Genomic DNA, 22,936 nt, shown 5'->3' on the forward strand with positions numbered 1-22,936 from the left:
TTTAGCTGCTCCCTCATGCCCTCCCTGGCTGCCCTCCTCCTCAGAGTTCCATACTTCTTCAGATGTCCCAAGTGTGCCACAGAAGACGGGTGGCTCAGGTCATATACTCACTTGGAAGGAAGGGTTCTGATGACTGGGTGACCCAAAGAGAAAGGGACAGTTCAGGGACCCACCCTAAAAGGCACAGATCAAGTTCCCCCTCACCGTTCAGGATGTGACGGCTCAGTCTCCTGACTAGGAGCTGGTCCTCTTCCCTGAGGGCCAGGAGGGGCCCAGTTACTTGGGTCCACTCCTGCTCCTTCTCAGTGTCTGGGACAGCAGTACTAGGAATAGAGACACAGATCACAGGATGAAGGGACCAATCCTAAAAAATAGTTGTGGGGAAGCCCAGGGCTTTCTCAAAGGTGTTTCCCCAATCCCAGCCCTGGGTCAGGGGATGGCTCCCTTCCAGGCCCAGGTACCATACCCCACACTCAGACTATTGACTAAGTGAGCACCTGCTACTGCTCTAGATGACCCAAGGATATTTAGTGAGGGAAGGCTGCTAAGTGTTTGTGTCTACTGGGAGAAGCAGCAGCAGGCACACAAACTGGTGCTGAAGAGCTACCTACCTTGCCTGAGACCCGCACATGCCTTATGCCTACCATTGGCCTAGAATGATGGGCTGCAGCAGCTGCTCCAGGGTCTGCCTGCTGCCCCAGCAGCTCCTGGCATTGATGGTATATTCCTGCCCAGGACAAGCCTCTTAGGTGGCTTGCTCTGGTCCACCAGAAAACTTGCACACAATACATATAAGGTAGGCAAGACAATCCCTGCAGTGGCTCTGAGGCCAGGTTGCCAGAAGCCCCAAGACAGACCCCCGTGTACTCCCAGCTTTGCCCAGCTGGCTCCATACCTGCAGGGAGAAGGGCTGGGCTAGATGCACTCGGACACAGACCCGGGGACTGAAGCCCCAATAGCTGCGCAGGCTCCGCAGGACAGCCAGAGCTCCTGTCCATAGCCCCAGGGGAACTGAAGCCTGTAAGCGGGGAGAGACTGAGTGCACCGGCTCACCAACGGCACTGCTCTCAGGAAGGCATCAGAGCTGGCTGCCCCATCCTGCTCTCCAGAGGTCTCCTCTGGTCCCAGCCTGCTCAACTTTATCTCAGGGCCAATAGGATACATGCCCTGGCTTACTAAGCTCCTGTTTTCTCATCCATGAAAGAAGAAAAAATCCCTCTGTAGCATGGTCTTTTGAGGATGACATAAGACGATGGTAATAGCCTTGACAAGTGCCACAGGACAAGTGTGGAGAGCATTCCTTTGTACTACCCCTGCCCCCAGCCCTAAGGGGGACTCAGCCATAGGACATAATATTGTGCTTCATTTTTGGAGCTGGTGTCCAACTGAGGTCCCAGGGAACAGAAGGGTCTCTCACATGATATATTTCACATGGTGCATCTGGGACCAGGTCATAGGTAATAGCCACAGGCACCAGCATAGCATCTGGGACAATGCCCCCCTGGACCGCCTGCACCACCAGTCCCAGCCAGGCCTGGCCCAGTGCTGACAGCCGTGGCCCCTGGACTCCAGGGGACTCCTCCAAGAAGATGAGCAGGGGCTGCCCACTGATGAGCAGCTGTTCCATGACCTAGAATTGGGAGAGGTGGATGTCAAGGCCAGAGTAGAACAGACTCCTGAACCCTTTGTCAGGGTCCATACACACTACTGGGGGCACTCACCGCATGGATCACAGTCCTTGCAAGGACTCCCTCAGAGCTGTCTAGGGAGAGGTTGGCCTCTGGGGGCATGAAAAGTCCTCCAAGCTTCCTTAGCAGAGCTCTGTGGGGCACAAGGCAGAGCCTGATTAGGGAAGGGGCTCTGGAAATGAAACTGGTCTGGGGGCTAGTGAGAGCCTTGCCCCCCACCCCCAAGGATGAGCCTGTGTTCCACCTGGACACCCTGAGGCCAGCCATGTTCCTGGGACCTGTGGCAGACCCTCTGAGCCCCCAGGGCTTGGTTGGCATATGGCCAGGAGTAGAGAGGCAAGGAAGAGGGCCTTTGGGAAGCTGCTGTCAGCACACCCCCATCCACACCCCTGCCCCAGCCTGAGACTCCTCCCATGTATGTCTAGGGGCACAAAACTTTACCTGAGGGTAGGGGAGCAGGCACGGGGGTCCCAAGCCACACGGAGCACACCCAGGCCCTGGGACAGCAGCACGAAGGGCAGCAGGAGCCCATCCAGTAGGGACTTGTGAGTAGAGAGGAGGATGAGCGGCAAGCCCTGCTCCAGAGAGAGCCAGAGGGAAGTGCCAATTTGCCCTCACCCTGAAGCCGCAGGAAGCCAAAAGCCAGCATCTCCATACCCAGGGCACCCCCAGAGGAAGGGAAAAAGTGAAGGTTCAGCTGAAGAGTTCTTCCTCTGAGCACATTTCCCAAAAGTAGAGGAGCCTTTTTGACAGCTTTTAAGGTAACACGGAATTGACGTAATGGTTGTTAAGACCATGATGAAAAGACATTAGAGGAAGTCCCATGGGAGCAGGACCGTGAGACATAAAGAGAAAGTCGGCAAAGAGTGGTGGATTTTTCCCACCAGCTGATGGGGCTGGTCCCAACTTAAGGGCTTGGCCCAGCCTCTGCTCCTGCCATCCCAATGGAGGAAGGCCTTACCGCCTGGGTGGCCTGATGGACCATCTTCATCTGACCCTTGTGGAGTTGAACATTCAGGAAGAGGCAGTTCAGGAACCTCAGCAGCACCCAGCTGAACAGCCTGGGGAGTGATGCATGGCCTGAGGTATGGCAAGGACATGCGGCTCGGCCCCACAGCCTCTCAGAGGGCCACCCAGCACTCCTCCTGGGTAGGCATTATTGTCCTCATTTCACAGAAGAAAGTGAGGCTCAGAGAGGCTACAAAACTGCTTAAGAAGTGGTGGTGCTGGGCCTGGAAGAGGGGGACGGGGGCTGACACCAGAGCCCATACCAGAGAAGCGCTGATACTCTGCCTAGACCTTGTGGTGCAGCTGCCTCGCACCAGAGCATCGGCCATTTACCTGAAAGGAGACTAGAAAACCAAGCCTTTCTCTAGGCAGAACCCAACCTAGTCTTTGCAAACTTCTGGAAAAGGTGGACTAAAGGGGAAGGATTAGAGATACAAGAATTGGGTGTGGAAGTCGGGGTAAGTGCAGTGGCAAAGTTCCTGGCAGATGGGTGGGTTATCTAGAGGCTCAAAGTGGGAGCCAGCTTTAACTGAGGACAGATGTACAGACACAAATAGTGGAAGATGTGGTGGACAAGCAGCAAGACCCCATCTGATGCTTCTACTTCTTCCTTAATCTGCCCTTTCAAGGAAACCAGTCCAATACCATGTGCTTCTCCAGCACTGTTTGGCTGCGCAGGTGAAGAAAAGGCAGCCAGCTGGTTAGTGCCCAGTGACCCCTTCACAAGAGCATTATTTTCATGATAAGCCATGGAATCAGAGCTAGACCAGGAGGGAAGGCAAGCTGGGAGTGGCTGATGGCTGGTGTAAAGGTCGGCAGGTCAAGGGACTACTAGTCTCAACAGAGTTAAGGAACTGTCACAACAGAGGGTTAGTGAAGGTCACTAGCAACCTCTACTTTCTGTCCTTGCTCCATTGACCTCTCGCCACTTTCAAGACAGCTAAGCCTGACACATGCAGCCCTAAGCCCTCCTTTCCTCAGTGACTCATTAGTCCCTTTGTCTTTAAACCTATGCTAAAGCTGCGCAAACTATCCCCAGCCTCTCATCTGAGCTCCAGATACACATGCACCTACCTGCCTTCTCTGTCTCCACAATGCCAGGTATGGAAACTCTCCATCCAAAACATCCTTCTGGGGTCAACTCACTTCTCCCTATGCCTGTCCTCCTCTATACATGCCACCAGGTACTCCTCTCTGCCTCACTGTCCCCATCCCACTATCCAATCCATCAGGGAGTCCCGATAGCATCACCTTGATATCTCAATCTGCTTTTTCCAGCCTCTACTGTCCATCATCATGTCTCACCTGGACTAACAGAACAGACTTCCAGATGGTTTTCTGGTCTCTACTGTTGACCCTAACTCACCATGCTGTCACCTCCTGCTTACAACTTTTCAACTGGTTTTCACTATACTTAAGTGATCCGATCCAAACTTCCCACACGGCCCTGCATGATCTCGTTGCTTCTGGCTCTCAATTTCACCTCTAGCAGCTCGCTCCTTCTCACGTGCCAGCTTTCAACCGTATCAACTACTGAGCAAACCCAGCCCCTTCCTGCCCAGGGCCATAGCTCAGCTATTCCTGCTATAAGACTGTTCTCCCCATTCTTATACCTCCATAGCTGGCCCCTATTTTCCCTTTTGGCCGACTTACAATCTCTTCCTCCCCTTCCGGGTATTCTCAGGTCTGAGCCTACGTTCCTTCCTTCTTGCAGTAGTGCCTATCTCTGTTCACCCCTCTGTGGCCTGCATCTAACAGGAGCTCAGACCTGTGCTGAAGACATGTGGAAGGGGAAGCAGGTGGTAAAAGCAGGCTGCAGACCACTCAGGTAAACATCATCCACCTCCCCAGAGGGGAATCTAGCTCTTCCCCAAGCCCTGCTGAAACCTGTTCTCCAGAAAGCCAGAGGCCCTTGCTCAAGGGCAAGTGCCCCTCAGTGCAGAGTTACCTGATCAAGAAAGGCTGGGGTGAGGCCTGGATGTGGCCCAGGATGCGCTGGACCTCTTTCTTCACAAGGTTGGACACCTGGCCTTCTCCAGCTCCTCCTGGGGTCTTCCCTGAAAGAATTTTCTGTACCCTGTGCAGGGAGGAGTGGTGTTGGGCTGGGTAAGGCCTAAGGTCTATCAGATCACCTCCCCAGGGCACAGCCTCCAGTATTCACCCTCCTTCTTTAAGGAAGAATCCCAGGAAAAGCTAATGCTCTAGAATCCTTGCAGCAGCCAGACCTCTCAACCACCACTGTCTAGAGCCTTTGTCATCCCTTTCAGGGTCCCAGAATTGCCAGCCAGACCCCAGTCCCTGTCTCCTCACCCAGTGCTTTCCACAATCTTCTGAGATGTGTCCTGGCAGGAGGGTATGTGCTGCTCTAGGGACCACAGAAAATAGCAGAGCCTCCGAACCAGCCAGCCCCGGAACCTGGGCACAGCCCCCAGAGTAGGGGCAGAAGATCCATCAGAGAGGCCCACCCCGACTAGGGTCCTATGAGGACTATTAGATCAGAAAGGCATCACACCCAGTCCTGAGTCCCAGAACACCTGAGCAAGAAGAGGAATCACTGCCCCATCTGTGCCCCATTCCCACTCCTCTCCCCACTGAATCAGGTACAGGTTCAGGGCCTGACACACAGCGGGGAAGGCCACCCAGGCTCACAGAAGAAATGCAGAGAAGCTCCAAGATAACCTCTCCCCACATGCCTGGATATGGAGTAAAGAACAGGGGCCCTTCTTTTTCCACAGGAGAAAGAAATGGCATCACAAGGCAGAACCCCAGCGGCCCTTCCCCCAAGAGGCCCTAATGCCACCCTGCCCTCCACCCAGCTCTGACTACCTGGTGTTCTTCTCCTTCACCAGGATCACACTGCAGAAGCCTAGATCCATTATGCTTCTGTGAAAGAGGGACTCCTGCCAGAGAGGGGGCAGGGATAGCATGTCCTGGGAGGCCTTTACAAACTGGCAAAGAAAAGTCCTTACCCTGCCCCTCTGGACTCTGACTGATGGCCTAATAAACCTTCCAGGAGAAAAGATTATAGCACAGAATTTCCCAAAAGATGTATGACCCCAGATCCTAATGATGGCTCAGGAAAAGGGGGTTCATACTCAAAATAGAAGTCCTATATTGGTACAAAGTCACCCGCTTTGAGAGTGTCATATTAAGTCTCCAATAAGTTCTCTTCTCAATGGCAGAGAATAAGTAGCCTAGATCTCCATCAGAAATCTAGGCCTCCTCAGACCTGCACATGGCATAGACCAAAGAGAGGTCTTCAAGCATGGGTTGAGCACTGGAGAAGTCAGAGTGAGCAGTGTCCCCAAAACTGAACAATAGGACTTAGACAACCCTCTGGGCACACCTTACTGCCCCTTAGGTCCCTCTACACTTTCCCCACCCAACTCTCCCAGGCCTGGGGGCAAGCAGCCCAGGAACACAAGCTGTAACAGTGCACCCAATCTCCCGAAAGATAAAAGGAAAAGAGAGGTACGGAGCAGCAAAGGGCCAAGCTTGGAAGGACATAGGAAGAAGCAGCTTCCTAGAACTGTGGCTCTCAGAACCAGGCTTTCCAGGGTGGCTGTGGCCCCACCATCACTCACCCAGCTCTTGGGGGTACAGGTCTGGCAGCAGCGACCCACAAAGGGACGATACTTCCCCAGGAATGGGGTGACAGCCTCCAGCTTCATCCCAAAGCCTGAGGAAGACAGGCTGGTCTGGAAAAGGACCACCAGGAGAGGTAAGAGGACTTAAAGTCCTTGGCAGAGGGAAAAAGGATCCAGCAGTGAGTGGCATAAGAAAAGGGTAGGGTAGAAGGTATTCTAGGAATGGGAGGGGCCACACTACCTCCCGGCCATTGCGGCTGCTCCTCTGCTGGGTTTGAAGTCTGCTTTCCAACATGGTGGCTATAAGGGCCTGTAAAATCCGGGAAACAGTCACTTCTGCCTTTCTCCCTCTCTCTACAGGAAACTGACCTAGGGAAAGGTGGGAAGATGGAGCCACATGGAATCTGAGCCATAACCTAGGGGTTTCTTGGTTGACTTCAATCCCCTATCCCCAGGAGGCACAGACAACACCCAGGCTAGATGTGAGCAGAACCTAGGCTCAGATCAAAACCTTGCTCCAGGGCAGCGCCTGTGGCTCAGTGAGTAGGCTGCCAGTCCCTGTACCGAAGGTGGTGGGTTCAAATCCGGCCCCGGCCAAAATGCAACAACAATAAAAAATAAAAAAAAATGTAAAAAAAAAAAACCTTGCTCCACACCCAACTGGTTCCACCAAAGAGCCAGCTTTCCTGGTCAGAGGCTCCCTGGGCCAACATTAGGGGAAACAGTTGTCTTATCATCAACATCCACCCTGCCATATCCCAGCACAGATGGGAGCTATACTGGACGTTCAGACCCCTTCTGTGCAAAGGGAAAAAACAAGGGCTAGATCGGCAGAATGGAGGCATGAGACTGCCAAAGAAGAAAAGAACCATCTCCATGAGGCCACCAGGTCCTACTAAGCTGCTCTCTCTTCTTCTCCTCCTCCCCACCAGAAGACAGCCCTTTATCCACTCAATCATTACAGGAACGTGGGCCAGCTACTAGATGGGGGACAGAACACAGAGAAATGCCAAACAGACCTATTCCAATGTTCATCCAGTTAGGGAGAAGATAGACTTTTCCATAATTGATCCCCACTCATGAAAGAGAAGACATCATTTGGTATCTCCTTAGTCCCCCTCTTCCCACCATAATATTCCCCTGAATATCAAATATCTATGTTCTATAAAACAGCACTAAACCCCTCCTGGCCCAAAAACTGAGCCCTATAAAAACCATCTATATTTCTCATTGCGTCCCTGATGAGTCGGCCAGTTGAATTATTTACATATTCCCTGCACCCCACATCAAATGATGGACATGCCCCCACCTGGGAGTGCCTTTTCCCTTCCTAGCCACCCATCAAATTCTGCACATGGCTCTAAGTCCATGATGACCTGGAACACCCTCCTCTAGATTCTCCCTCTCCTTCTTGGGATCCCTAGCACAAGCTTACTGAGCAAAGAGCCAAGTGAAGCCATCTTTCAGGACTAAAGTTTCACCTCCCCACAGCATCTGAACATGTCTTGCGGGCAAGGGCTACAAATGACTCATCTCTGCATGTCCAGCAGATGGGCCTACATGAAAGAGAGATCCAGGAAGAGCTAGGTGACTGACTGTAACTTCCTCTCCAAGAATTCCTCAGGCTTTCCCCTTCTTTCCTCAGTAAATTCAGTTTAGAACCACAAAGCCAGGTAGTAGCAGGATCACGATTTCTGCAGTGCACAGGCTCTGAGGGACTCATCCTAAAGGCCCTATTTTACAAATGTTCTCATAGGCCCTTTCACAGACATGGCACTGGGAGAGCACCTTGTGGGAAGTCCTGCCTACTTTGTAAGGCACTGCCAATCCCAAAATCTGACCCCACTAGATCTGGGCTACCCCTAAACAGGCAGAGTAAAAGTGGTAATCCCCATCTACCAATTAAATCACACAATCCAGGGATCAGTTCTGAGATCCACCTTTCTAGCACCCAAGTCCCCCAAACAGTGACTTCTGTCCGTCTGTAACTCCTGTGGGGATGTCCCCTCCCCTGCAGGACACATAAAGCAGAGGTTGCAAATTGGCATCCCAAGGGCCAAATTTGAAATATATATTCATATATATTATATATATAGACTGTACAATATGCTAAAACTTATGAATTAAAACAAACATTTAAAACTAGAGACTTTGGCTCGGCGCCTGTAGCACAGTGGTTACAGCGCCAGCCACATACATTGAGGCTGGCAGGTTCGAACCCAGCCAGGGCCAGCTAAACAACAATTGACAACTGCAACAAAAAAATAGCTGGATGTTGCAGCGGGTACCTGTAGTCCCAGCTACTTGGGAGGCTGAGGCAAGAGAATGGCTTCAACCTAAAAGTTTGAGGTTGCTGTGAACTGTGACGCCAGGGCACTCTACCAAGGATGACATGGTGAGATTCTGTCTCACAAAATAAATAAATAAATAAAATAAAACTAGAGACGTTGATATTTGTGTATATACATATACACAAATCAGAGTTTCCAGTTGCTGTTGTAAAGAAATTTGCAACCTGGCATCTCTGAACAAACACCCCGCAGGAGCCCAGAGGCCACCAGCTGCTTAGCCCACAGCACGAGCCCTGCCGTTTGCCACCACATTGATCACACCCGGTGTCTGTCACTGTGCACGTGTGAGCAGCGTGCAATCTCCATCTAAGGATATCTAAACTCGTTATTCTGTTTGCAATGTTTGTGCCCTACACAGAACCACAGAGAATTTCCCCTTTAAAGCTCAGCTTGAACCTGACCTCTTCCCCCACAGCCCCCGTCCGGAACGCCCCTCAGAACCCAAGCCCCTCGCCAGACCCATGGCGGGCATTCCCTGAAGCACCTCAGAGCGGACGAAAGGGCGTCTGCCTGCCCCAAGTCTCTCTGGGTCTAAGGTGAGGGGTTGCTGAAGGCATTGCAAACCAGAGCTCTCCAATGCTACCCACCCCCACGACCATGGGTCCCCCAGAGGGACTCATTTACGCTACTGGCCTTGAACGACCTGGGTTCTATCCCGTCTAACACCTGCTAGTCCACCCTCACCACCCCCAAGACCTACCAGCCCAGCTCCTGAAGCGGAAAAGGCCCAGAATGATTTCGGGCCTAGTCCAACCTGTCCCAGCCGAGAAGCAACCCCAGCAGGTCTCACCTCACACCCACAGCCAATTCCCGCCAAAGCAGCCGCTCTTTAGAGTTCGCCAGCCGGAAGAAGACGCAGACTTGCGGCCCGGCGCAGGACTCCAAAGCAGCCCTGAGAGCCAATAGAGACACACGCTAGGCCAGAAGCCCCTCCCACTGGCGCCGCGCTCCGCCCCGTGAGGAGCTACAGGCCCTGCGTCACTCACCCATTCACACGTGACCTTACGCTGGGCGTGGCCTGCTCCCCTTCCCAGATAGGCCTTGAGTTGGTTGGGGTTCCCTCCGCATCTGAAGGTTTTGAGAAGGGCTCTTGCTTAGCAAGATTATAATGAAAGACGCTCCTAGGGCGTACACTCCGCCAACGTGAAATTTAGGGTCTAGCAAAATTCTGAGTTGGAGGAGATTAGGAAAGAACCATTGTTGGTTCATGAGAAACAAGTCAGGCCTCCCCAGTGTCATTTCCTTTGTTAAAGAGAACTCGAGAGTCATAGTCAGAGACCTGCTGCAGCCGCAAGCTGCCTAGGTTTCAGGTGGGCCTATGACCAGTGTATTCATTCGTGTGATTATTTGATTAATGCCCAGCTCCCGTGGCCCTAAGCTCCATGTGAAGAAAGATCTTATGGGTTCATTCATCTTTTGACTGTGTTCCCAGTGCCCAGCAGGAGATTACCAAGAGGTAGGCAAGTAATATAGAATAAGTGAACGAGGGAATGACTGTGCTTTGTTCCTGCTCTGCCCTACATGTAATGAGCTCACCTGATATGCCGGAGGATTCCATAGTTTCAGAACATGTGACTCTGCAGGAGCAAAGGCATAAATGAGCCTGCTTGGGCCCAAGGTAGCAGAAAACAGATTCACATCCCTCCCTCCTCTGACTCACCACCCCTGATGTGACTCCCCTACCTTCCCCCTCCAGGATATATCCATCTTTCTCCCTTATTTTTGCACCTACCCAGGCTGTATGTATGCATCCACTCCTTTTAACCCAGGTTTGCAATGTTCTAACAGTATCTGTGGAGTCCATTTCGTGCCCTGTCTTATCTTTCTTTTGTATCTAAGTGCACTGGCCACAACACCCTGAGATTTTGAGACTGAAAAAAGAAAAACATCTTTTTTTAGCAGTTGTAAGTTGCCTCCTAAGAGGGCAGACTTGAACTTACATGAGGGCTGCCTCCTCAGTTCTGGGAACACAACCAGTATAGGCACTAGAATTTTGCAGTTGTGAACAAATTCCTACCACTGCTTCTTGGGGAGATCTAATGCTGAGGCGAGGCTGGAAAGTTGCACAGATTATAATGGCAGAGACCAGGCCTGTCATCTAGCAGAATTGCTTCTTTGGAAGAAACGTGTTTTTTTGTTTGTTTGTTTTTTGTAGAGACAGAGTCTCACTTTATGGCCCTCGGTAGAGTGCCATGGCATCACACAGCTCACAGCAACCTCCAACTCCTGGGCTTAAGCGATTCTCTTGCCTCAGCCTCCCAAGTAGCTGGGACTACAGGCGCCCGGCTATTTTTTTGTTGTTGTTGCAGTTCAGTTGAGGCCGGGTTTGAACCCACCACCCTCGGTATATGGGGCCGGTGCCCTACCGACTGAGCCACAGGCACCGCCCGGAAGGGATGTGTTTTTTGTGGTGGTTGTTTGCTGCAAGTTGGGTATTTGAAAAGAAGCATGACTCCTCAGACCTAGATCTTAGTCAGGGTACAGAAGACTCAGTAGCCTCTCGTTTGAGCATTTTGAAGAAGATACAGAATTGCAGTGCACCAAGACTTACAGGCCAGCTCCCATGCAGACTGACTGGGACTGACCTGACCCTGAGAGAAACAAAAACTCAACTGGGCTTGTTCTGCTCCACCTGGACTGGAATCTGGGCGCCCCACCCTTCTTCAGGCCAAAACGCATTACCCAAAATGTCTTGATGCATGAAACTGACTCACTGAACCCAGGGGGACAAAGGCCCTTCCTGTGATTGTGGGGCATTGAATACAATAGCAGGCCTTCCTGCTGTACATCATCTGAAGAAAAGGACTCTGTTCACATTAAACAGAGAGGCTTCTTGCCCATCTCTCTGGTGATCACCAGGGGGGCTGGGGAAAGGGAGATGTGATAGTTAATTTTAGGTGTCAACTTGACTGGCTCAAGGGATACCTAGATAGGTGGTAAAGTGTTATTTCTGGGTATGTCTGTGATAGTGTTTCTGAAAGAGACTGATGTTTGAACCAGTGCACTGAGTAATAAAGATCCATCCTCACCCAATGTGGGCAGGCGCCACTGAATCAGTTGAGGGCCTGTGTAGAACAAAAAGGGCAGAGGAAAGGTGAATTTGCTCTTTCTCTCTCTTCCAGAATGTGGGCACCCATCTTCTTCTGTCCTTGGACATCAGAACTCCACATTCTCCAGCCCTCAGATTCCAGGACTTATACCAGCATCCCCCTAGGTTCTCGGGCCTTTGACCTTGGACTGAGCTATGCCATTGGCTTCCCTGGTTCTCCAGCTTGCAGAAAGCATATGATGGAACTTTCAGCTTCTATGATTGCATGAGCCAATTCCTGTAATAAATCCTCTCTCATCTATCTGTCTGTCTATCTACCTCTTCTATTGGTTCTGTTTCCCTGAAGAACCCCGACTAATACAGGAAATGTGCACAAAGGCCTCTTTCTGAGACACCCCCCTCCACTGTAGGCCCAGGAACTCTGAGCACAGCCACCTTTAGAAGTTAACCATTGATTGTGCTCTATGTTGTAAATTTCATACTTTATTCCAGAACTTTCTATAAAGTATTGTTAAACATTGCAGAAAATCACAGCTGAAAATATAGAAGTAGCATTTGGGTGCTGGTGGCAAAAGAATGGGAAAATTGATGTTGTCAAGCTGCCAACAGACACCACACAGGCTACTTTCTCCCTAACCAAGGTTAACAGCTCTAATGATAAAAGCTTGATTCAAGAGGCTGGGGCAGGGTAGATGGGTGGGGAATCTGAAGTCCTTTTATAACATTGGGAATCTGGGATTCTATGAAGACTAGGGACAAGTATGAAAAATTAATTTGTGGATGGCCTGGTCATGCTACAGGGCTCTGTCCTCCACTTTGCCAACTTTATTAACAATTTGGATAATGACCCAGAAGGCAGGTTTAGTCTTCTAGCAGATGCCGTAAAATAAGAAGGAATAATGGGTACTTGACAAAATTAGGATTCAAAGATATTTTGAGAAAAGGGGAAATATGATCAAAATTAGCCCCCTAAGAGTATGGTGATACCTGAGGAGTGACCGTTCAGGGGAGTGAGCACAGAGCTGGACTTCTTGTTAAAGTCTCTGTCCAGTGGGACTCTTTTCCTTTCCGCTGATTCCAATTCAGATAAACTCACATCAAAAGATAAGTGGCTGACTCATGTAGTTGTGATAACTTCAGGCATGGCTAGACCCAGGTGTCTGAAGTTGTCAGGTCTCCGATTGTCTCTCATGTATCCGTGCTCTTTGTGTTTGCTTGCTTTTGTTCCTTCCTGAAGCCTCTTTCCTATAAAAAGATGACTGCCCACAACTTACATTCATCCTCCCTTCACAGCCTCAGTAGAAAGAGACTTCTTGGGTTATGTCCACCCAAAAAACAGCTTTTGTAACAGGATGTTCCTCACTGTTGCCTGGCTTAGCTGAGAATGGAGGGAATGGCGCCGAGGAACATTCTAGATCCACTCTTTCTTCCTCCCTAGCTTTGATTTAGCAAACTCCATCCCTTGCCTGCTAATTGGTAGGTAGGAGTAGAGTAGGAGTGTAGACACCCTCAGCAAGTAGAGTCATCTCATGCACTTGGGAGGGGTGGCCTAATATATGGAGATTTCAGTTCTCCCTAAATTAATTCATAACTTCCTATAATGCCAATACAAATTCCAGCTTTATAAACTTACTCTGAAATACCTGAGGAGCTTGACTCTCTCCGAAGAGACTAAGGGGGGGGGGAGAAATATGTGAGAAGAAATAAAGGTCCATAGATGCCAAAGTAAAAGGGGTATTGACATATGATAAAGACATTGTCATTGCTATGCAATATGATGATCGTGAAAGACAACTCACCGCGTCAGCATGGAGAATTTCAAGGTGGACCTCTAGTCATAAGGAAACTTCTTATACCATAAAAGGTGCATCACTTGCCAGTGGGAAAGAGTTATTTTTCTTTGTTGGGAAAACTCTGATTTACTATATGGAGAAAAATAATGTAATCCCATCCAAGATTTATGCTCAGATGATGGATTAAAGGATCAGTGTGAACAAAATGTGATATCAGTAGAAAAAAAATGGGCTCGGCACCTGTGGCTCCAGTGTCTAAGGCACCAGCCACATACACCTGAGCTGGCGGGTTCGAATCCAGCCTGGGCCCACCAAACAACAATGATGGCTGTAACCAAAAAATAGCCAGGCATTGTAGTGGGTGCCTGTAGTCCCAGCTACTTGGGAGGGGGAGGCAGGAGAATCGCTTGAACCCAGGAGTTGGAGGTTGCTGTGAGCTGTGATGCCACGGCACTCTACCCAGGGCGACAGCTTGAGGCCCTGTCTCAAAAAAAAAAATGCTACAACCTGGATGAACCTTGAGGATATCCTGCCAAGTGAAATAAGCCCATTACAAAAAGACAAATATTATATGATTCTACTTATATGAGATATCTAGAATAATCAAATTCATAGGAACAGAAAAGTTGCAAGGGGTTGGGGCAAAGGGGACATAGGAAGTTAGTATTTGGTGAATACAATATTTCAGCTTTGCAGAATGAAGAGTTTTTGAGATTGATGGCGGTGATATGGGACAAGTGGCATCCCAGCCAGCTTGTGGAGCTGGGGGGCACGGACCGGCTGCCTCTGCCTTGGCCGTGTTGGTGCGGTGACAGTGAGCAGAGGAACCAGCGGGCTGGAGGGTAGGCAGGGGGGCCCCATTTCCTATTCCTGGGAATGAAAGGGTTTGTAGCCATTCATTCATGTCCCAGACATGTCTCAGACACGCTGTCCCAGACACACTAAATGTAACCACAGAGAGTCCCTGACTTGCTAAATGTAACTACTGAGCCCCACTAAAAGAGAAACCCAGCCCTGCTAAAAGAGAAACAGAGAACTTTTCTCTCCCAACTTGGGTTTTCTCTCCCTGCCAGGAGCTTTGGTGTTTTTGTATTCTTTTCTGTAAATAAATCCTGTCTTACTGGTCTGCGGATTTATTCTTCAAATCACCGAGACCAAGAACCTACTGAAGACGAAATTCCAGTATCAGTGGTAATCGTTGCACAACAATGCAAATGTATTTAATGCTACTGAGCACTTAATAATGGTTAAGATGGTAAATTATATATGTATTTTACCACAACTTAAAAAACAATAAGACAGGTGGCGCCTGTGGCTCAGTGAGTAGGGCGCCGAGCCAATATACGGAGGGTGGCGGGTTCAAATGCAGCCTCAGCCGAACTGCAACAAAAAAATAGCCGGGCGTTGTGGCAGGCACCTATAGTCCCAGCTGCTCGGGAGGCTGAGGCAGGAGAATTGCGGAAGCCCAAGAGTTAGAGGTTGCAGTGAGCTGTGTGACGTCATGGCACTCTACCCGAGGGTGGTACAGTGAGACTCCATCTCTACAAAACAAACAAACAAACAAACAAAAAAAACAATAAGACATCACCTCATTGTGATGGTAGCTCTAAGATGAGCCCCAATGCACAAGCCTTTATATAATCCTCTCACTTTGCATGTGGGAAGGACCTGTAATATGGCAAAGGCGATAGTTATGCTATATGGAAAAGGGGAAAGCAATTTGCTGCTGTAACTAAACCCCCCTTATAAGTTGACTTTAAGTTGATCAAAAGGGAGAATATTCTGGGTGGTCAAACCTAATCAGGTGAGTCCTTTAGAAAAGTATGTAAAGGTCAGAGACTATCCTGCTGACCTTGAAGGTAAGTCGCCTTGAGTTCTACAACCACTCACAAAGGATTCTGCCAACAATGAGGCATCTTTGAAGCAAGTTTTTCTCCTATTAAGCCTCTGATGAGAATGCAGCCTCATTCTCCAGAGGCTGTCATTTGATGGCCACCTGAGCAAAGGATCCAGCTAAGCCATCCATGCTCATGCTCCTGGCCCATGGAAAATTGGAGATGAAAAAATGTGTATAGCTTTAAGCCACTAAATTTGTGACTTAATTTTGTCACTTCTTACATAGTAATAGACAGATAATGCAATCTATTAATATTGAGCAAAACTTAGTGAGGTAAAGACAGGTGTTTGTGTAGGGCAGGGATGTGGGGATCTTAGAGCGGGCACTGCTTACAGAGGGATTTCGGCCAGTACTAGTCCCTTACAACCTTCTGTTCCATTTCCAAGGCTAATTGCAAAAGAAATTGACTCAGGTCCACACCAACATGTACACTGCAGAGTTCTTTGTGGGGTGTGGTGGCTGGGGCCGAGGACAACCTACATGTCCATCTCACGGAGAATGGAAAGGCAAAATGGAAACAGTCCACCTTGGAGAATTATGCATAGCAACATGGACGAACCTTAAAACAATGCTGAGTTGAAAAATAAGAAATGACATGAGAAACAAACACTATCATTTGCAAAGATAACAATCACACAAAGACAATATCCATTTTGCAAGAGCACTTAAAAGCAAGGTGAAGGGTTGGGGGAATAAAAGACTGATGAGCATGTTTCCTCTGCAGGGGCAGGGAATGGGAGCAGGATGTGGAGATAAAAGAATAAATAAAACAAGAAGACTGTTACTCGGCTGAAGATGACAATAGTCGAGGAGTCTGGCTCAACTTGAAAGGATAATTACCTGCACCTGGATCAGGGACAGCCGGCACAGCAGCAGTGTCCACTCCTTCAGAAAGAGGGTTCTGCTGCAGGTAGGGAACAGCAAATACTAATGAAATGGGGTGTGTTCAGCAGCAAGAGCAATAAAGGAGAGATTAGTTCAGCCTGAGAGGCACATGTGCCTTTATATTACTAATAACTTTCCATTGTGAGTGGCAGACAGCCGGCTCGAATTGACTTTTTTTAAAAAAGGGTATTTTATAGACTGAAGTGACTGTAAAGTCCAGGGTAGGTTTCAGGCATAGGTGGGTTTGGGTGCTCAGATAACATTCTCAAGATGGCCCCTGATGCCTTTCCAAATGCTTGTCTCTGTGTAAGTTTCATTCTTAGGCTGACTTTCTTGGGTGGCAAAGACAGTCCTCAACAATGCCAAGTGTATACTCTCCAGCTAACAAACCAGAGGTGTGAGAACCCCCTTCTCAGAGGTTTCCATAAAAGCCCCAAGGCTGACTCTCTTTGGCCCAGAAAGAGTCACATACCTGAACTAATCCCTGATGGCCCCACTGGGCTACATAACCACCTGCAGACGGTAAGGGAGTCCAAGTAGGCACCAAGCAGCCAGCAACATGAACAGGGAGTCCTGGGAAACAAAGCTGGAAATGCAGGAAGTGTAGTTCCTGGGCTTCCCAGCTCAGACATGACAATCCCTGGGGACAGCAGGGACCATTGCTGTCTCGCTCAATTTGGCAGCTAGTGGTAGGTGGCCAGGGGAAGGGGAAAAGGGGAGACTTTGAACATTCCCTCCTAGAAAGAAAATGCCTCCAAAAAGTGCCTCCCTAGGCCCTTCTGGCTGCCAAAGAGTCCCTTTCCAAGACATCAGGAAGGCTGAAGGGCTGAGAGAGTTTTCACTGGGGAGCACGCCCATGGGGGCCTGGGTCATTACAAGAGAGGGTTCGTGTGCAAGTGAATCTGTATAATCAGTAGCCAGAAAAGTACACTGGCCTGTATTCACCCCGACTGGGCAAGCAGCCGGGAGATAGAATGGTCACACTCCCTCCACAAAAGCCCATTTTGGCCTAGCCCCAGGGTGTGAGGATTCTCCAGAACTTAACCACCAGTCTTTCTGCCTCACCTGGCAGTGAGCAGCTGGTGAGTGGCTTCTGACATTGTCTCCAGGGGCACTGGGAGTGAGACTGGGCTGAGCAGGGCCGTGCTAGAGGGTAGCCTGGGTTCTGAGGGTTGGAGAATGGCCTTCCTATACGCAGCATCTACATCCACTCCTCCTAACCACTCCTTCCCACTGCATGGGGTTTAAACACAGTCCCCAGTCTCTTTATGGCCTTGGAGGACAACATAGTTATGTAAAGCGCAACCAGACACCTAAGGTTGAGCTCCAACTGTGCGGGCAAAGAACAAGTAGTGTTGCTTCCTCCATCCCCTCCAAGTGGGGCTGCTTGGTTCTGGACTGCACCTACCTCTGGAGCAAGAAATCAAGCAGTGGGAAATACATGGATTGGTTAGATTGCTTCCAGATGCAAGGAACAGAAAGCTAGGCTCAAAGGGGTTAAACTAAAAGGTGTATGTCCTGTGCCAAGCAGCCCAGAATTAAGACAGCTCAGGGCTATCTGGTTCAGTGCTGCAATGACAGCAGAGACCTTGGTTTCTTCCACCTTTCCATGCCACCTTCTTCAATGGGTCACCTCTGTGCTGAGGTCAGCTTCCCTCATGATTGCAAGATGGCTGCCACAGTTCCTGACATCACATTCAGAAATGACAGCACCTAGCAGAGGAGACTACCTCTTCCTGGACTTCTCTTTTTAAGAGTGAGAGAACAGGGCAGCGCCTGTGGCTCAGTTGGTAAGGCGCCGGCCCCATATACCGAGGGTGGCGGGTTCAAACCCGGCCCCGGCCAAACTGCAACCAAAAAATAGCCGGGCGTTGTGGCGGGCGCCTGTAGTCCCAGCTACTCGGGAGGCTGAGGCAAGAGAATCGCTTAAGCCCAGGAGTTGGAGGTTGCTGTGAGCTGTGTGAGGCCACGGCACTCTACCGAGGGCCATAAAGTGAGACTCTGTCTCTACAAAAAAAAAAAAAAAAGAGTGAGAGAACAGGGGGCGGCACCTATGGCTCAAAGGAGTAGGGCGCCAGCCCCATATACCAGAGGTGGTGGGTTCAAACCCAGCCCCGGCCAAAAACTCCAAAAAAAAAAAAAAAAAAAAGTGAGAGAACATTTCCCAGAAATTTCCCAAGCAGCTTTTCAGGCATGTCTCACTGGCCAGAATTGTATCACACACCCATCTTAGAGCCAGTATCTAGCAGGGGGGACAAGAAAACCATGACTGGCTTGAGGGGCCGGGACCACCCCAATAGCACAGGACATCTGGTGCAGATGTCCCAGAAGAATACTCTGCACCAGGAGGCAAAGTTTCTTTTTCAAGCAATGAGAAAGTAGGGGGACTCTTCTGGGGTCCTTCTGGGAAAGATTTTCCTCTATAAGGAAAACCCATTCCTCTTTCCTCTCCTCTGTGCCTCTTATTTCCTTTCATTTAGTGAGGATGTGACAATTGGAGCAATGGGAGCCATCTTTCAATGTTGGGGAAAATACCCAGAAAATCTCAGACTTGTCAAACCCATGCTTTGATTTTATTGGGCTGTGAGATAATCCTGGACTAAATGAATTTGTTATATGAGTAAAATAAGCTGAAGCTTCCATTAGTTCAGTTTTCTTTACTTGCAGTGAATATACCCTAACTGACACAGAGCTCAGTTTCTTCATCAGTGAAGAAAGGCTCCAGTGGTGGCCATCCTCCTTCAGGCTCTCACCTTCTGTCAGAAGAAATCCTCCTAGAATTCACCCACCAGGGCACTGAGGAAGACCAGGTTCCTTCCAACCTTCCATCTGTCTCCTTGCAAACGTGAGAGGAAGCTGGAACCTGGGGAAAATGGTGAGATTAGAGAGACTCTGAGCCCTTCCCCTTCTCACCAGAAAATTCTATCCATGGCCAACATTCCCAGAGGACAGAGATGAGGACCATTTATAATTGCAAATAACAAAAACACAGAAACTAACAGTGTCTTAAGCAAAGAGGGTTTCATTTTGTTTTGTTTTCCTCAAGTGATGACAAGGCCAAAGGGCAGAAGGCCTGGGCTGAGTGAGGCTAGCAGAGACCAAGGTCCTCCAGTTCCCTACTTTGCACCCTCAGCAGGTGCCTCTGTCCTTAAAGTCACAAGGTGGCTGATGCACTGGCAGGCAGAGTGTTATACCCTGGGGAGGAACAGGAGAAGGGAAAGGGCAATGTGATGAGCCACTGGGCCCATGAGCAGAGCAGTAGCTGTCCTGGGAGCCCCTGAGAGGATGCCTGTCATCTGTTACATGGAGTCATGCAGCCACTTCTGGCTTAGAGGGAGAAGAAGGGAACAGTGGCTGGGGCCCCAAGGTGTGGAGTCAGGAGACCCTGGGGCTCCTACTGGCTTCCAGAACCCTGGGCAGTGCAAGTCATGCCTCCAGCCTCAGCAGCCTCACCTGGCTGGCACAGAGGGAAGAGGACCACCTCCATGAGAGCCAATTTATAGAAATTCATTCAACTTATCCATAGGGGATAAAAGGGGTTGTGGAGATTGATTTATTTCAAAACCAACAAGAGGAGCAGCCGGACCTTAGGGAGGACTGGCCCTCAAGCTAGAGAGCCCTCAGAGACAGAAGCAGCTGCTCCTCCTGGCTTCCCTGGCCTCGGAGCTGCCTGCCTCTGCTTGCCTGCCTGCCTTCCTTCCTCCCTCCCTCTCTCCATCCCTTCCTTCCTTCCTTCTTTTTGAGATAGAGTCTCACTTTGTTACCCTGGGTAGAGTGCCATAGCATCATAGCTCACAGCAACCTCAAACTCTTGGGCTCAAGCTGTCCCCCTGGGTAGAGTGCTGTGGCGTCACAGCTCATAGCAACCTCCAACTCCTGGGCTCAAGTGATTCTCCTGCCTCCGCCTCCCAAGAGCTGGGACTACAGGCGCCGGCCACAACACTCGGCTATTTTTTGGTTATAGCCGTCATTGTTGTTTGGCGGGCCCTGGCTGGATTCGAACCCGCCAGCTCAGGTGTATGTGGCTGGCACCTTAGCCACTGGAGCCACAGGTGCCAAGCCTATATATATATATATATATATATATATATACACATTTTTTTTGAGGCAGAATCTTACTATGTCGCCCTTGGTAGAGTGCATGGCATCACAGTTCACAGCAACCTCAAACTCTTATACTTAAGTGATTCTCTTGTCTCAGCCTCCCAACTAGCTGGGACTAACAGGCACTCACCACGAGGCCCAGCTATTTTGTTGTTGTTGTTGTCATTGTTGTTTAGCAGGCCCAGGCTGGGTTTGACCCACCAGCCCGGGTATATGTGGCCAGTGCTGTAACCACTGAGCTACTGGCACCAAGCCTTAATGATATATTTAACCCAATATATTCAAAATACTATCATTTCAACAAGTAATCAATATAAAAAATATTAATGTGTTACTTTACATGTTTTCTTCATCCCAGGTCTCAGAATCCACCATGTATTTTACATTTACAGTACGTCTCTATTTTTCTGACCTCCTTTCAAATCCTCAATAACCACATGTGGCCAGTGACTGCTGCCATAGATGGACTAAATCTCTGGTTGTAAGGGTGGCAGCCGCTGGCATTAGCCAGAATACGGATTCATTTGTAACAGAGACAAGGCCGCCAACCCCTGCTGATTTGTGAGTTAGGTTATTTTTTGACCAGGATCCTCAAAGGACAAGGAGGTCACATCTGATTGCATTTGTGTCTCAAAGTCCAAAGCTGTGAGCTCAGCTTTAGCGAGCAGGAGGGACCTGCCGAAGAAGGGTTAAGTCTGCAGCTTTGTGGGGGAAATGGTATCTTCTCGGGGTGAGGGAGGAAGAGGCCCAATAAGATACAAACAGGCTAGGAAGGAGATTTTTTAAACTTGTGCCTGGAACATTCTGCCTCTAAAGAATCAGGTGAGCTCACTCAAAGCAGGGAGCCAGCTACAGAGAGAGGGTGAAAGGGCTTCATATTTGCAAAGTGAATAGAAAAATGGTTGCTTGCGTTTGGGGCGCAGAGCATCAGAAACTCCAGGAGAAATGAGATCAGCTGGAAAAAAATGGGTTTGATATTGTAGACCAAACAAGAACAGTAGGGAGCAGGCCAAAAAAAGAGAGCAGGGAAACAGCCTCTGCCACAGCTGATTCCTAATGGAGGGCAGTGGGGCTGGGAAGCAGACGAGAGGTTTAGAAGGAAAATGGCCATGGGGTAAGAGTGCAGCCAGGAGAGGAGACACAGAGGGGGCTGCCACTGGACAGAGGGGCAGAGGGAAAGTTTATGCTGCTTGGGGTTACAGGAGTCACTGAGACCTTTAAGAACCAAGGGAACCCCTCCCAGAGCCCAGTAATGCTGGAGAAACACTCAGGAATCCAGATAGCTCTCCCCAGGCAAGGGTTGGGGTAGCAGCCCTTAGCCTGTCTCCCAACACTGGGAACAGAAGCGATCTGGGAAAACCTTCCCCAGGAGGGTGCAGCTTGGGCCCCCAGTATCACATGGACCTTGTCCATCCCCATGTGGGCTCAACCCTGAAACCCTTTGCTCAGCATTGTAAAAATTCCATCTGTTAGCAGCCGCCAATCAAATGTCCCTGGCTTTGGACTTTGGCCCAAGGCAGCAATCCTCCCTTTTGCAAGGTGCGTGGGGTCCAGGGACTGAGAGTACCATTCGGACAACTTCTGTATCATAAAACCTGACATTGTAACAATCATTCAAGGTGGGTATCATTCTTAACCACATTATGGATACGGAAACTGATGCTCAGGGAGGTGAGGGTGCCCCCGTGTAAGTGTCAAGGTAGGCTTGGCTATGCTTCTATGACAAACATCTCTAAAAATCTCATAACTCAACACAGTGGTTTACTTCTCACTCCTGATACATGTCTTAGGGAGCTTAATAGAGGGGTCTGCTCCATGCAGGTCACTCAGGGATTCAGGCTGATTAAGACTCTGGAACAGTGGTCTCCACAAACTCTCTGACCCAGGAAGACATAGATGGAGGTGCATACTTACTGGCTTTTTTAGGCTTTGATGTAACCCTGCCGAACTACAAAGGAGCTAAGAAGTCTGGGGGAGCTACAGGGCTGTTTACTGAGCCCCACCCAGTTAGGAAGTGGGAGAAAGACTTAACGCAGCAGTGTCTAATGTTGAAGTCCTGCTGTCACTCCTGCATTACACAGCTTTCTCCCAAACAACCTGGATGGTGGATGGTGACGTGCAGATTCCAGGGATGTCAACACCATGAAGACAAGATAGTTTCATAAACTGTCTCCTTAGCCCAATCCCAGGCAAAGAGGGCTCTGCAAACCAAGGGCCAAGCGAGGCCAGGGGACAATCAGATTACACTGTCCCCTCCCTTGTATGCCAGCCTCCTACCCTTCCAGCCAGCACATCATTGGATCCCACCACCCTCACTAGCCCTTAGATTCCTCTTCATTGCTGTGGAATCTGGAGCCCCAATACTGGCAGCAGCAGCCTTGCTAACTGCATTGCTAATCTGTTAATTATCTGCTTCTAGCAGAGAAACCTGTTAATTGAAAATTCAGCCCCCTCCTTTAATTGCCTGCCTGCCTCTAGCTGTCTCGGCTGGCTGCCTCTCGGTTCTTTCCAGGTGCCCAAATCTTGGTTCTCTGCCTTTGGTTCCTGATTTCTTCTGGTCAACAAAGAACGTTT

The 22,936-nt window shown here is 49.7% G+C and overlaps 1 protein-coding gene across 8 annotated transcripts in view; it reads right to left on the bottom strand.

Moving 5' to 3' along the window:
- Positions 1 to 22,936, bottom strand: part of GPAT2 (glycerol-3-phosphate acyltransferase 2, mitochondrial) — a 75,283-nt gene that overhangs the window by 3,197 nt on the left and 49,150 nt on the right. The window contains exons 1-14 of one of the 8 annotated variants that reach the window (XM_053590204.1): positions 16,214 to 16,254; positions 14,754 to 15,017; positions 6,525 to 6,652; positions 6,281 to 6,394; positions 5,523 to 5,596; positions 5,007 to 5,111; positions 4,645 to 4,773; positions 2,650 to 2,749; positions 2,130 to 2,263; positions 1,722 to 1,821; positions 1,418 to 1,630; positions 896 to 1,018; positions 645 to 727; positions 205 to 323 (exon numbers count right to left, since the gene is read on the bottom strand). In XM_053590204.1, coding sequence (XP_053446179.1) covers positions 205 to 323; positions 645 to 727; positions 896 to 1,018; positions 1,418 to 1,630; positions 1,722 to 1,821; positions 2,130 to 2,263; positions 2,650 to 2,749; positions 4,645 to 4,773; positions 5,007 to 5,111; positions 5,523 to 5,596; positions 6,281 to 6,394; positions 6,525 to 6,578 — 1,348 coding nt within the window. In that variant the 5' untranslated portion in view covers positions 6,579 to 6,652; positions 14,754 to 15,017; positions 16,214 to 16,254. Of the gene's footprint in view, positions 1 to 204; positions 324 to 644; positions 728 to 895; positions 1,019 to 1,417; positions 1,631 to 1,721; positions 1,822 to 2,129; positions 2,264 to 2,649; positions 2,750 to 4,644; positions 4,774 to 5,006; positions 5,112 to 5,522; positions 5,597 to 6,280; positions 6,395 to 6,524; positions 6,653 to 9,424; positions 9,703 to 10,170; positions 10,871 to 13,482; positions 13,772 to 14,753; positions 15,018 to 16,213; positions 16,278 to 19,011; positions 19,122 to 22,936 lie in introns of those variants that run through there. The other 7 variants (XM_053590206.1, XM_053590203.1, XM_053590210.1 and 4 more) reach the window with 7 other exon arrangements.

The sequence above is a fragment of the Nycticebus coucang genome, chromosome 4 (assembly GCF_027406575.1).
Source record: "Nycticebus coucang isolate mNycCou1 chromosome 4, mNycCou1.pri, whole genome shotgun sequence".
Classification (NCBI taxonomy): domain Eukaryota; kingdom Metazoa; phylum Chordata; class Mammalia; order Primates; family Lorisidae; genus Nycticebus; species Nycticebus coucang.